The sequence below is a fragment of the Porites lutea genome, chromosome 5 (genome assembly GCF_958299795.1).
Source record: "Porites lutea chromosome 5, jaPorLute2.1, whole genome shotgun sequence".
Classification (NCBI taxonomy): domain Eukaryota; kingdom Metazoa; phylum Cnidaria; class Anthozoa; order Scleractinia; family Poritidae; genus Porites; species Porites lutea.
The window spans coordinates 22433383-22447464 of record NC_133205.1 but is presented as its reverse complement, the minus strand read 5'-3'; the positions used below and the strand labels follow the sequence as shown (position 1 = coordinate 22447464).

At 38.9% G+C, this 14082-nt stretch overlaps 1 protein-coding gene across 1 annotated transcript; it reads right to left on the bottom strand.

Annotated features, from left to right (window-relative positions):
* Positions 1-3478: 3478 nt before the first annotated feature.
* On the bottom strand, positions 3479-12516 carry LOC140938090 (ADAMTS-like protein 5). Its single transcript, XM_073387626.1, has 10 exons — positions 12366-12516; positions 12209-12275; positions 10412-10554; positions 9992-10049; positions 7559-7667; positions 5930-6057; positions 5405-5540; positions 5097-5171; positions 4525-4691; positions 3479-3520 (listed from the first exon to the last, which is right to left on the bottom strand). Exons 1-10 carry the CDS (start codon positions 12380-12382, stop codon positions 3479-3481), a joined length of 942 nt encoding a protein of 313 aa, XP_073243727.1. The 5' UTR covers positions 12383-12516.
* Between the last annotated feature and the right edge of the window lie 1566 nt (positions 12517-14082).

Here is a 14082-nt window from a genome sequence, read left to right as displayed (position 1 = left end):
GTGGATGAGGTGACGAAAGCACCGGTTGATTGCGTAAAACACTGGTTGAAATTGCACTTTGAAGAAGAGAACCTTCTTCTATGGCGCTGGAAGGATGGGCGAGATGCAAGGCCGAAGGTGGGTTTTTAGAATACATGATTAAGGTGTCTTTTGTTGTTATTGATGATGGCGGCTCTTCCTTTGACAGTGAAATAGATACATCTCCACTTTCTATGTCTTCACTTCTCCCTGCTGAATGTTGTGATTTGGTAAACGGTGAAAAATATGAAGACGGTGACAATGGGGTGATAGTAAAACCAGTACCAGTGGAACTCAGATTAATACTGGGGGAAGGAAGTAACAATTTTGCTTCATCTAATGGCGTCGGTATTTTTGATAAAGTAGGTAGAAGTTGGAAACTTGTTGATGGTCTCGAAGACATCTCTTTCTCAAAAGAATAGGTGCTTTTGTTTAGAGCTTCTTTTGGCAATCCTGAAACGATAGTCGAAAATACAGACCTTGACAGTCTCCCGTGACTATAGCCAGTTGATGATTTCAAACGCTTACTTGTTGATAAAGCTATGCTTGGTGTCGGTGGCCAGACGATGATTAGTTTTTTCGTGATTTCAAAAGGTATAGTCGTCTTGGTAGGACGAACACTCTTGACTGCACTCATTCCTTCTGAAATTGTCTTAGTTGATTTCGTATTTATATCTTGTCCCTTCGAGGCATGAAAATATTTTGTAAGGGTGTTTATCTTTGATGACAATTCGATTGTGTCCTTCCACAAGCCTTCTCCTTCAACTGGCAATTCAGCTGTTTTCCTAGTGTCATCTACCTCTTTCTTAGTAGAAGGAAAAGATCGAGGAGTTATATTATGACCAGATGGGTGAAGAAAGGATGACAGACCTGAAGTTTTACTTGCAGTTTTCAGCAGAACACTGCCCGACCGCACATCATTTGGTTCAAAGAATAACATTGTTTCCATAGGTGGCAAGAAAGACGTCGTCCTTACATTTAAGAAAAAAGATTGAGTTTCGTCTGATGATGAAGGAGCGCAACCCACCGGACCTGATGATCCTTCAAAAGATGTCAATACTGTTGATGGGGGTGTTCTTGCGCTGCGTGTCATTATCAACTTTGAAGATATTTTTTCTAGGAGTTTGCTTGACTCAGTAACCTTGGATTGACGAGAAAATGAGTTTGTGGACATAACTAGATGTCTTGAATTTATATCAAATACCGAAGACCCGGTCTGTGGCTTCAATGTCGTCGACTGTTCTGCATTACGTAATAAAGAATCATTGAGTGACACCATTTTCCCTTGGATAGAAAAGGGTGTCGTCACTGAAGCATTTGTCACAACGTTAGCTTCAGACGCAGCCATGTTGGTGTTCTCAGTCGTACTCAGTGCGTCGCTGGAAGACGAGGGATAATAAGATACTGCCCGTTTGCCTGATAAAGACACAAAATTGCTCCTTTGAATCGTGTGTCTTTCTGACATCGACGTTTCTTCAGAGGCTTTTGTACTTGAAGACGTACTCTCATTCAAAATTGAACTGGACGCCAATTTCTCCCTTGGTCGTAGTATTATGCTATGGGTTACAAATAATGGGAAAATGCTGCCGCCAAAGGTGAGAGCTTGTGACCCTTCGGGAGATCCAAGGACAACTGAATGAGCGTTGGTTGTCATTTTGGAAACCATCTCGGTTGGATCCGTGGGTAGGGAAAGCCACTTTGAAAATGATGGCCTTACAACTAAAACGTTGGCTTCAGTCGTAGATAGTTTGTTAGAAGGGAGAATGGGCGTCCTTGCTAAGGTGTGCCCAAGTTCTGCGCTATCCAAAATTTTATTCAGTTCTGAAGTAGAGATTTTCCGCACGTCAATGGAAGAGAATGGCGTAACGCTTTGATCATGGTCAGAGGAAACAGGAATCATTTGTCCGGTAACTGAAAAGTAACTTCCATGGGTAGTTCTGGACGCTTTTATCGTTGACACGAGAAATGAATTGGCAGGGAAATGGAATACCTCTGAGGAAGTCAACGTATAACCTGTTAGCGAAGACGGTGTTGACTGAGACAAATCAAAAAAGCTCGTAGAAACGAGTGGCGTCCTTGCTATTTTGTGCGAATCCAAAAAATTATCTTTAGGAGTAATTGACGAGGAGGGATTACTTTCATAACTCGTTCCTGTAGAATTCACTGCGGGAGTTTCCTGCAATAATGAAGGCGTTTCCACATTGATGATGTCCGAAGTGTTTGCCATCTTTCCTTTAATAAGAACAAAGACAAGAGCAACCTTAAAAATATATAGCTGATCATAACTAAAGATATTCAAGCAATAGAAAACTAAGCTACGATCAGTATATTGTGAGATTTAGGCAGCATAAGCGTAAGACGAAAGAGTCCTGAAAACATGACGCGAAAAGTTGAGCTAGTTTAAAAGTGTGTTCACTCGTAGCCATTAAGACGAAACTATGGGTTAAGGTTCGCGTTAAGCTTGCATTGTAAGTTAACGCTACTATTTTTCAAAAATTACTGAGCCTGCCAGGTAAAAAGCGAAAATGCCCGTGTTGAATATCACAATAACCGTGTCTTGGCTAGCCGGAGAAAACAACTGACATTTCACGACGCCACCAACTGTATCCCCGCGAAATGACGTCTCAGGAACGAGTGCAGAAATTTAATACTGATGACGTCACACTATCCAGATCATGATAGTTGAACAGTTGAAACAAATATCCCTCCTGTTACGACCATTCAGAAGCATTTTTGGGTAGTGATATGTCATCAGTATGAAATTTCTGCTGTAGCTCCTTAGACGTCACTTCGCGGGAATACCAGTCGTGACGTCGTGAGATGTCGGCTGTTTTTTTTCAGGTATTTCTCCTCCCCTAGTCCTAGTGATACCAAACATAACACAATTCCTACTTCTAACTGAATACGGACGTCTCTGTAAAGCGCACCCTTCGGTCTCTTCGGTGTCCATATTAAGGATGTTTAACAATACAAAACGCTAAGTAAACCTTAAAAATAATTTCCTTAGTTTACAAAATTTAGAAAAAGTGTAATTATCATACTGTACGCCAAGCTAATCTTAGTATCATGGTTATGTTGCAGGCTTCGATAATACTTTTTATAAAAAGCAAAACTGCTACATTGACACCTTCTGTAGGGCACTCCTGTGCGTTGCAGAGCTCCACTGCGTATCTATCACCGAGACAGCTAGATCTGTCAGTAGACTGGTTAGGCGTTTTGCAATAACGAAACCTCATCCTTGCTCCACCTCCGCACGACGCACTACAATCATCCCACGGACCCCATTCCGACCATTCAGACATCATCTCATCATATGGCATATCACCGCATCGCTGAACGTCTGTCTCTCCACCTAGGAAGGACGAAACGTCTCCGTTGCCGCGCTTTCGAGCCCGCACTTTGATTCCACCTCCGCATGTGGCAGAACAAGCTGTCCACCTGCCCCACTCTATCAGTAAGTCTAAGCGGTTGCCCTGAAGATGTGTCTTGACTTCAGCTGCTTCTGGAACAAAAAAGGAAAACAAAAATCGGCCAAAACTAACTTGTCCCCTTCATACTTTTACCATTTTTAAAAATTTGATGTCACCAATGTTCACTCTCAAGCACTCAAGAAGGATTAAATGAGTTTTGTGCTCCCAAAAAGACAAGGTCTCCAATACTCCATAAGATTTCTAAGTTGCAATCATTCCAACCTACTAATATAATTTTATTGTACAGAAAGCGAAAGACCATTGTATAAGCACTGCGAATTGAGGTACTCATATAAATTTTCACAGCCCCGTTAACATTATTCAAAGCACTTCCTCAGAGGAGAAATTTGCGTTTCTTTAGATCCTTCCACTTGCCTTGTAAAACTTTTGTATGTTTTATCGGTATCCAGTATTCAAAGCTTATGTTAAGTTTTCCTGTAATAAGCAGACACTAAAACGAAGCATAATAGTAAAAATCAGTACAAAGAAAAATTCTGCCAAAGCTTTTAAAGTATTCATTAGGAAGCCTAATATATAAAAACAAATATTTATATTTCGATTTGGTTTACCCTCAGTAGACGTGGGTTAGTCAAACCGTGTTTTCGGGTAAAGTTAAAATTCCCTCACGACGTTGTGACGGCGCGCGTAGATCTAAAATTGAATTGGCCAATAGCAATGTGGCAAATTAAAAAATGGATGTTGCGTTCAGTCTTTTGTGTGAACTTTTACATTCTCATTAGACATTGTGTGATCTTTGCTAAATCTACCTAATAAACACTCCAACGTCCACTAAGGAACCTTACGTGCTTCACAAATTTGAAAAAATAAATAAAATAAAATCACTGGGGTACATTCAAGGCCGACGGTTGCACTGGTGTTAAACGAGGTAGAGACCTAATGTTGACGATCTGTTTTGCCAAGGTTGTTTACAAGAATAATTACTAACTTTTTCGGGCAAATCTGCGTTACCAGAAATACCAACTGAGATGGAAAAAGAAATGTTACTTATGCTGTATAGAAGTTAAGAGCGACTAACCATTACATAAATATCTTCTTCGGTGGGTCCTGGTATCTGGATGGTTTCTTTGATATTGTTTGAAAATTTCGTGTACTGAACATCCACATCACCAATTTTGTACAAACCAGACCAACTTGCTATCCGATCGCCATTGAAGACATAATCACCATTTTTTCTCTTAATAGCTGAAATGAAGAATTTCAGAATGTTATAGATGGATGAGTAAAGAATAAGCTCATCCGAAATTTAATTCGGGAACCCCGATCTCAACAGACGAATTAAGTATTTGTACATAGAGATTAGTATAAATATACAAAGTACTATATGTCAGGACAGAGCGCTCGGTTTCGAAGGGGTATATATAAAAAAGAAGCAATTTGCATTAGACGGTACCACCCTACCCTAACTAAGAACTGTGTCAGATCGCAAGTGTTATCCACCAGTGGAAACCTAATTATCAATTCTTGGTCTTAATGGAAGTACCCAAGCTAATATAAGCTTTAATTTTACATGCATTTTACTTGACTATGTGTTTTGTCGGTTTCGGTTTTTCCAGCCAGGAAAATATGTGGGAAAGATCATATAAGTACCTAAATAATTCCAGGTTTCGTCTGAAAGAAACACACTCGTTGACCCTTTTGGAATGACCATTACCTCTGCATACCCTAATGAGAAAATTTTGTTAACAGTTACACATTGTACAAAGTAATTTCCTGTTAAACAGATATTTAAATTGTGAATCTTACACAATAAAAAGAACTCTTAGCTAAGGAAAGCCTTAATTGACACTCAAACCAAGAAAAAGCGCAAGGAATACAAAACCCCACAATAAAACAAGAAATATATATCTGTATGCTTAGCTCTTAATGTTCGACCCACAAAGCAGTCACCCTCTCACCTGACATCTTTTCAAAATGATTCGGCGATCTTTCTATTCTTCCTCTGACTGGCTCGCACGTCGTGGAATTCCCACCACATACGCGACACTTGTCAGGGTAGACACCTGACTCGAGAACATTGTCACATCCCACTGGCTTAACCATGAAAATATGCAAAAAGCAGATTACTTAAACTATATGGGCGCAGTGTCATCAAGAAAAGCTATGACTCGAACATCCTGATGAAGTATCAAAACAAATCGACTCAAGTGAATTGGCAATCAACTAGAACATAAAAGAGATTTAAACATGAATTCGGTTAGGAAAAGGTTCGTATGGAAGGTGACTAAAACTTGAAAAACTCGGTCCCTTTTCCCTTTTATTTATTTGGGAAAAATCGATCACAGCTTTCCTTTTACTATGTGGAGTATAATAATTCTTTTGTTTGGCTTTGTTGTTTTGGGCTGAATGCGTATCATATACAGCACTTCGAATCACTGTGATATTAGTCCTTTTTTTATTTTTAGACGAAAAATTCATTTTACCTTACATTGCCCACGTATACATACGCCGCGAGGTTCTTTGGAGCACTGAGTCCCATCCTTTGCTTTTCCAAAATAATAAAATAATTGTCCTCCTTGAGGGTAGCAGAACAGCAAGCACTGATTGTCACCTGAAAATAAATTACACCGAATTGGTAGCTGAAACGATTTCATTCAATTTTGAAGAATTTCAATGCGCATGGTATACAAGCAGCTGCTTTTTAAAAATGCGAATTGTTACCGGCGATTACTTAAGTAAATAGCAAGTAAGATATTTGATTTGGGATTTTTTTGGCTTTAGAAGTTGTACATGTGCTATTAAGTCTTCTCGGTTCATTAAAAAACCTTGTAAAATACTGGACATTACTATGATGGCTTGTATAGAGCGCTCTCACTCACGTGGCAAGATACAATGCAATTTTAGTGAAAAAGAAAGTGTGTACATAAGAAAAGAGTTAAACTTCAAATACCAATATGGCCAGCCTGACATAATGTGAAAATATATTTATTTAATTATACTCTGCTAGAGTTGCACTCGTCTATCGCCTCGTGCAACTCTTACGCATCTTTCGTGCTCTCCAAACTTCCCGCGTGCATCCATAACTCGATATACGCACGCTAAGCATGAGCAAATTCTTTTATAACATAGCTCACAAAAATGCTTGCTTTTTGATTAACTGCAAAATTCTCGTAACGCGCGACACAATAACAAACGGTTCTATTGGCTGATTACGAACACGCCACAATCGTCTAGTTTGAACGAAAATATTCTTTCTGTAAAAGTGAGAAAGAAAATTTGCTTCTTTACTCGTTAACGATCAATGGAAACAAAGCAGAAACAAAGGTAAAAGAGTCTTAAAGTTCACCTAAAGTTAAAACTAACATGTTCGTAAGAATTCGTGGAGTATGGTTTGGATTTGCTGAAAAGATGTTTACGTTTTGCTCGGCGAAATCCGGAAAACATGTTTTTAGCGAAGACGACTGTCATCCTTCTTTAAACTTATATTCATTTACGAACATTGGCTCGTCATTACGGCTTCTTGAGAAGACCTGGCAGCAGTTGTTTTTGTGAGTAATAAATTTATGTCTTCTTGTGTAATTTGTGTTGTTATTGCGATATAAATTTTTCTGCTTCAGTCGGATTGTCCGGAGATAACGAAGTGCATAACAAATTTAAAAACAACAATAAAAACGGAAATTTTGCCTTTAAATGTTGTTGATGACCAGTTGGTGTCTGTTCTGTTCCCAGTGAATGTCTTTCGGTCAAAATTTTGTGCAGCTCAGGTCTTCGATAAATTTGCTAAACGCGCAACTTGCGAGTTTTTTTTAATTCGGCTTTATTTTTGTTTTTGTTGGATCAGGACCTAAAAGGTCAATGCCGATAGAAAAATTGGGCAGTTCTTCGCTGGTTTCTTCCATATTTTAAAGAGAAGGAAAAGTGCACTGCAGCTTATTAAAAGACGACAACTTTGCAGCCAAGTAAAAAGAAATGCTCACGTCATCTCATTTACGCACGGGCGTGCGTAAATAAAGATTTTGTTCATAGCGGCTCAATAGGACTTATATAGGGCAAGCACGCGCGCTATGTTATAATTCAAATTTCCACTATAAATTACGAGAATGTTCAGATACCTCGAACATATGGCAGCCATTTTGCTTTGTGACCATTGATGAATATATTTCTATCGTTATAAATTCCACACTGCAAATCACGAAAACTTGTGCCTCCGGGAGGACATGCCTAAAAAGAGAGCGATTCATAAACAAATCAAAGTGAAACACGCACGCAAAAATTCTGGTTGGCAGTTAGCTCTCATTCCCTTAATCACTTTATCTGCTCATCTTCCCACCCTGTCGAGATCGTATAGTGTAATTGCAAAAGGGGACGTTCAAGTAATGCTTATGGGAATAATAGGGAAATGTGGAGGGACAAAGAACCGTAGTGATTCCAGTCTCCGATTCTCATCTGTACATCTGTGCAGGAGCAACGGAGATTTAACGAGCATTGAGCGGAGCTACCTGGAGGGCGCGAGGCGCACTTTTCATGTTTTTTAGTTAAATTATCCCTGAAAGGATTTTCTACTACGTATTTGCCGTTTTCAGCTTTGCTAACAATCTGCGCGGCAGGAATAGTTCAGTCGGAAGAGCGCTAGTTTGTAGAGCGGAGGTCGTGGGTTCGATCCCCGGGGCCGGTTCTATACTTAAGAGTCTTAAAATAACTAAAAAATAAAGGTACTGCGTTTGTCCTAAAAAAAAACTCCAATAGACCTTCACGTGACAGGGACTGTCCTCGGTCTGCAAAAAAACAATAGTTCTATTTTTGATTGTTTTGCCAATTTAGCTCTCAAATAAAGCCCGTCAGTGGGATTTGCCATAACCTTTCATTCAGTCGCTGATTTGGTTGTGACATGAAACCTTTAGAAAGGAGCATACAGGTCTCCGGGCAAGGCCTGTCCACCAGAAGAGCTTGCCAAGGTTTAAGACGACCTGGTAAAGTCTTTTTGCAAAGTTGCCAGGTAGATTCAGCATTTTGCTGATGTTGGAGAAGAAGTAGAACATGATACACGTACTAGGAGAGCACAGACTTCTTTGAATGACAGTTCTGTACTAAGTGGCTTAGATTCTCAGCCTTAATTGGATCTTGGTGGAAGCTGAGGAAGTACAGATTCCAAAGTCCATGATCAGCCGGGTCGGTTCATGAAGAGTGTAAGACCGGTCCCGTACCAGTTGAGAAAGAGGAAAGGGAACAAAGGGTGAATGTCTTCTTCAAATGGTTGCAAGAACTTGAACCAAATGACCACAAGAGTTTTTATGTTGTTACTGGTGACAAGTGTTGGATTTCTTTTCTTCAACATGAAAACGTTCCAACACGGTGTGGTTGACCGAAGACCATGAACTACGTTAGACGTCCTGAAAACAGATTCCGTGCAAGAATGAGGATGTTCACAATTGTCGTCAATCTTCAGGGGCCTTTTGTTGTCGATGCAACGCGCGACGGGCTACATTCACTTCCACAAGTTACATAACTTCAGTTTTTACAACGGTTATCTTCCGTATCCAGTCAACTGCACGGACATTTAGTCGGTCCGGAATCCAGTTACATACTGAAAATGGTGCCCCTCACAAAGCTAACTTCACATAGTCCTACCTTGATCACAATGGTATGCATTTGATGGAACACTCACCATACTCACCCAACACGGCTAGGGTAAGTATAGTTCATTCCAAAAATCAAATGATTTATTATTTGGAAGACCTTTTCAAGAACGAACACCTTGCAAAAAATTGTACATTCAGAGATGAGTGCCACACCTGCCTGAGAGTACCGGCAATGCTTTTAGAAGTGGAGGATGTGTGTAGAAGTCGAAGGAAGCTAATTTGAGGGAATGTGACTATAACGTTTGAGACAGTAGGTGAATCGGGGGAAATATAGGCCAAGTGACTGAAATTCTTGATCGGCCAGCGTATACTAGCAATTTCTACAAGATAACGTGCGGCCTTCTCGTATTTACATAAACAGGAAACGATCTATATAAAAGTATGACTAACTACGTAATAAATTTAAGGACTACCGAAAATTTCAACTTTCCTCGTAAGAACTTACACGTATATTAAGTGAACAATTAACAATTACAAAATTCGGGAAAAAATAGGAAAACATAAATTGACAGTCGATAGTCCTACAAACAGACTAATGGCTTCTTTTTCGAAAGAGCCAAACCCACTTGTATTTCACATGCTCACTTTAAAACTGTGACGCGACGACTATCGAGTGTCAGTAAAACCCCCATTCAAGGTAGAGAGAAGGTGGCTCTGTTGCTCTTTTTCTTCGTTCATTTTGTTTAAGAAAACAACAGGAAACGAAACAAAATAACAAAGGAATACTTGACTGTCTGATGGAGGATACATTTCCTCGGATTCGATCCAATATTTTGTAACTAATTCGTGCAAGGACGAAGATGATTCCCGCTAATACTAGCTCCGGAAAATCGGACTAAACTATGACGAACTTTTCTTTGGACGTTCCAACTCGTTTTGATTGTGCAATGGCTTAGCTATCCTTACCTGTGGGTTGCACGTTTCATATATTATCGGTTTCTTCACACACAATGCCTTGTTTTTCCTAGATATAGATAAATTATATAGATGATACAATACACTACTGTCAAACATAACTTACACACATTCATTTTAACACCCCCATGCAAAAGACACAGGAAACACTGGATGCCACCCTTTTCGAGGGCCTCTTTTTCTCAATTCATATAAAAGATACTCCTTCTTTACTTTTGTAAACTGGCTACGGATTGTTGCTATGATATGATATGGACGACAAGCGAAATATCCAGAAAAAAAACCTTGGCTGGTGATTATTAAACCAACTCCCCCTTCTCCGAAACACTTCGTGGATGTGTACTTTCAGGTATCATCACTTTTGAAAAAATATCAAACCATTATAGTTCTACATTAAAAAAAAAAACTCACCGAAGACACAACTGTCCTCTAAATTTTACTCCAATGCCGCAGCTTCTCGAACAAGGACTCCACACTGACCATTCATAAAAGTCCTCCCCTTGTTCGAAAGTCTGGTTAATGTCTTCGCGTCCTTTTTCAAGAGCTTCATTTTGCTTTTACATGCAATGAAACAGAAGATATATTTTAATCGATTTAATCGTGATAATCAGTTGCTCTGAATGTAATGTCGACGAAAGCCCCTGACAGCTTAATCCAATTAAGAATCACCATAGGTAAAGAAACACAAAAATTACAGGCACGAGGCCAAACACCCATTTTTGTCTTTTTTTTCTTCGTTTCATTTCTTGAACAAATTGTAACAGCCAGCTGAAATTGACTACTACCCTATCAGGTGCAATGTCTACTAATTTGGCCAGAGCTTCTGGAAGCTGCATTTCTGACTGCGTTTTCAAGAAAACTAACTAAGACTGCGAACTAAGCCGGCCTGTGAAATTCTTGGGTAATATGAAATATTTATTCTCCTTGTGTGACCTTTTGGTGAAAGCTAAACTCAACTTAATCTGCACTACGATTGGCCAGGTGAGGACTTGCTTAATTTAGTTAGTTGTAAAAAATGTAATGACCTATAAAATTACTTACATTGGCTTTATATAAACTCTTATGTACAAGATACATATGAAATAATAATAATGATAATAATAATAGTAATAATACTAAAAAAAACAACACATTTTCACATGATCCCCTTTCATACTACATATTAGGACAAAGCAAGCTAAGGCAAGTTGTGACATTTCATGTGAAAGTAAACGTTAACCATTCCTAGCCTACATTGCAGACGTAACGTAACCCCGGTTAGTGTCTCGAAGTTCAGATCCGTCTCTGGCGCAGGCTACCATATTCCCTGATGGCACCTGATAGTACGTTATACCCTGTTGTTTACATAGCTACTTAGTTTATTGACCATAAATTTGCCCCTGAAGTAGACTGAGTACATTTCGCACGGTTTAGTAAGTGGTTACTTTCCACAAAGCTGTCAACGTTATAGTTTGTTTCAAATTAACGCAAACCTAAAATAACAGTGGACTTTTGAATTATTCGGAAAGGTATGGACATTTAGTTCATCGTCGATTTTGTGTCAACTTGTTTTATCTTTTGGGAATCATTAAATAAGCAGTAAAAAGAAATTATCACACAGCAGAAACATTTATTTGCAGTAGTTCAGTAAAATGGAAAAATTCATATCGTGTTGAGTGGAAAAATCCATATGCCTCTCAGTGTGCAAGAAATATTTTTACAAAACCTGTAATATATTTCCTTGCTTACTTGATTGCTTTTTGTCTCTTTCTTTTGCGGCTCTTAAAAGGATTTTAGCGCGAAAAGATTATTGTCGTACGAATTATTTTGAAGAAATTTAGGATCATTATAAAATTAGATTCCCTTTTCTTGTTGTTTATAAATCTATTTTTTGTTTCGAGAATCCAGGGTTAAAGGTACGTCTGGTATTTTTCCACAAGTGGTATTTGTCCACAAGTTTAGGCCCCTAGGGTCGCGAAAAAAACGGTATGAAATTCTCTAATCACTTCAATACTTGATACTAAAGCTAATATGTCCCCAATATTTTAGAGTTTTGAACTGTCGTGGCTCAAATCCATATCAAAAGCTTAAGAATATCAACAAGATGAGATAACAGAAGTTAGGGGATCAACATCATTATACTGTGGAGCAAGAACAGGCACGGTATGCCTGTTAAAATATCTCCCGGTAGGAAGTTAAAAAGGTGATGCAATGATTTTATGTACCTACCCCATTTGCTTTTGTCGGACATCCGAAGATCACAATGTCTACAATGATAAAGACTAAGAGACACAGCCTAAAAAACGATATCAATTGATTGTGAATACCATAAATTAACAACGGGCATAAAGATTAGAGAGTGGTAAACACTCGCCTTTATTCCTACCTTTTGAAACCGTCCATTGACCAGTTCAGCTTTCATGCATATGGTAAACTTATGAAACTTGCGTGCACTGAATAACTGTACTAATTACATTTGTCTTTCCCGTTATCTCATCACCATCGGAAGAGATATTCACAAACTACACGAACGATGAGTTATCGTTGATATGTTTAATCTGCCATTGACCCTATGGGTGCAATACTATACTTGTAATGAGTGACAGACAAGTCAAAAAGGAAATTTTTGAAGGACTTAAACAGCCACAACAAAAAGACTTTGCAAAACTAATTTTGGCAAATCAAAACAAAACACTAAATCTATCTTTGGTTATTTGCGTGCTCCAGAATGCTCCATGTCAACTTATCGTATCGATCAGAGAGCCGTCAACTTGATTGTTTTTAAGGTAATGGAAATCTGGGTGGGGAAGGGACTGGGGACACCTCCAATACCCGTCCCGAGGGTTTAGTTTGTGTTTTTCACTAGTCTTATTTTTTTCGGACACCTAGGGCCTACGAATTCTAGACGTCCCATGCGATCTAACTTGCGTACATGCTCTGGGAGGCTCAGGTCTATAAATGGGTACCGGCGACATACTGCTGGGGGGTAACCCTGCAATGGTCTAGCATCCCGTCCAGGGGGAAGTAGTACTACTCCTAGGTGCTTCATGCTAATGAAACCCGGATAAGTGCCGGCCATTTGGGCCTTTGGCTCGTGTGCGCCGTTACCTTACCTTGAGAGAAAAAGGGAAGGCGATAAATTTCATCGTATCTACATGAGCTCGCTCGCGGTCTCTTCTCCTCACCTCTACCTTGATTTCCTAACTTATAAAAGGCTAAGTGAGAGGGAATAATCACCTAACAGTTTCAAGGGACGAAAAGTTAGTTTTACAGTGATTTTTTCATTGGCTTCGCAGTTGCCATATCGCAAGGTGCCAGACGACTCGGGCGACTGATCATATGAAAGGAGTATCCGAGAGCAACTCTAACTTCTCGCGCGGTTCTCCAAACTTGTGCGTCCATAACTCGTAAAACGTCATAGTCGTTAATGCAAGAATCGATTCTTTCATAACAAAGCGGCAACAAAGTTTTATTTGTGATTTCTTTTAATTTAGGCGTTGCGCTACATTTTTTATGTATTATTATTATTTTTTTATCTTTACGCTAAATTTTTTATAATAATAATAACAATAATAAAAGAAAGGCAAGGAGAAATAGTTGTTCTCTTTCTTTACATTCAGAGAAGGGAAAAGAAAGCAGTAGAAAAAAAGATAATAAGAGTAAAATAGAACAAAATTAAAAAACAAACAAACACGCTAGCTCAGAGATGATTCTAACATTCGGCAGAGAGACTTAGTCGAAAGTTGACTGTGAAGTACTTAAGATCTCCTTGTCCTTAGTTTCCGCCGCAATGTATTATTTTATCTAATTATTATCTATTATTCAGGTGAATAAACTAAAATTTAAGATGTGGAAAACGTAGAACAGTTGCTGTTCATTCTTTCTTTTTGCCGATAACAAAAGCTTAGACAACACCACTAGTGAACGTCTAAAAAATAGTTTATAAAGCTATGCACAATATTACTCTTCTCCAAGGGTCAAATGGCTCGGCGAGTTGTTGAGATGGCTATTCCGAACTTTCGTTTTCTGTACACCTCGCAAAAATGGTAAATATTTTAACTATCTATAGCCGTTAAAAACCGTATTGCTTTCACTGGTAACCT

Excerpts from the sequence above, each read along its gene's own strand:
- LOC140938090 (XM_073387626.1), bottom strand. Across the intron at positions 10,050-10,411 it reads AGAGGACAGTTGTGTCTTCG|GAAAAACAAGGCATTGTGTG; the intron begins GTGAGTTTTTTT and ends ATCTATATCTAG. Across the intron at positions 7,668-9,991 it reads ATGAAACGTGCAACCCACAG|GCATGTCCTCCCGGAGGCAC; the intron begins GTAAGGATAGCT and ends CTCTCTTTTTAG.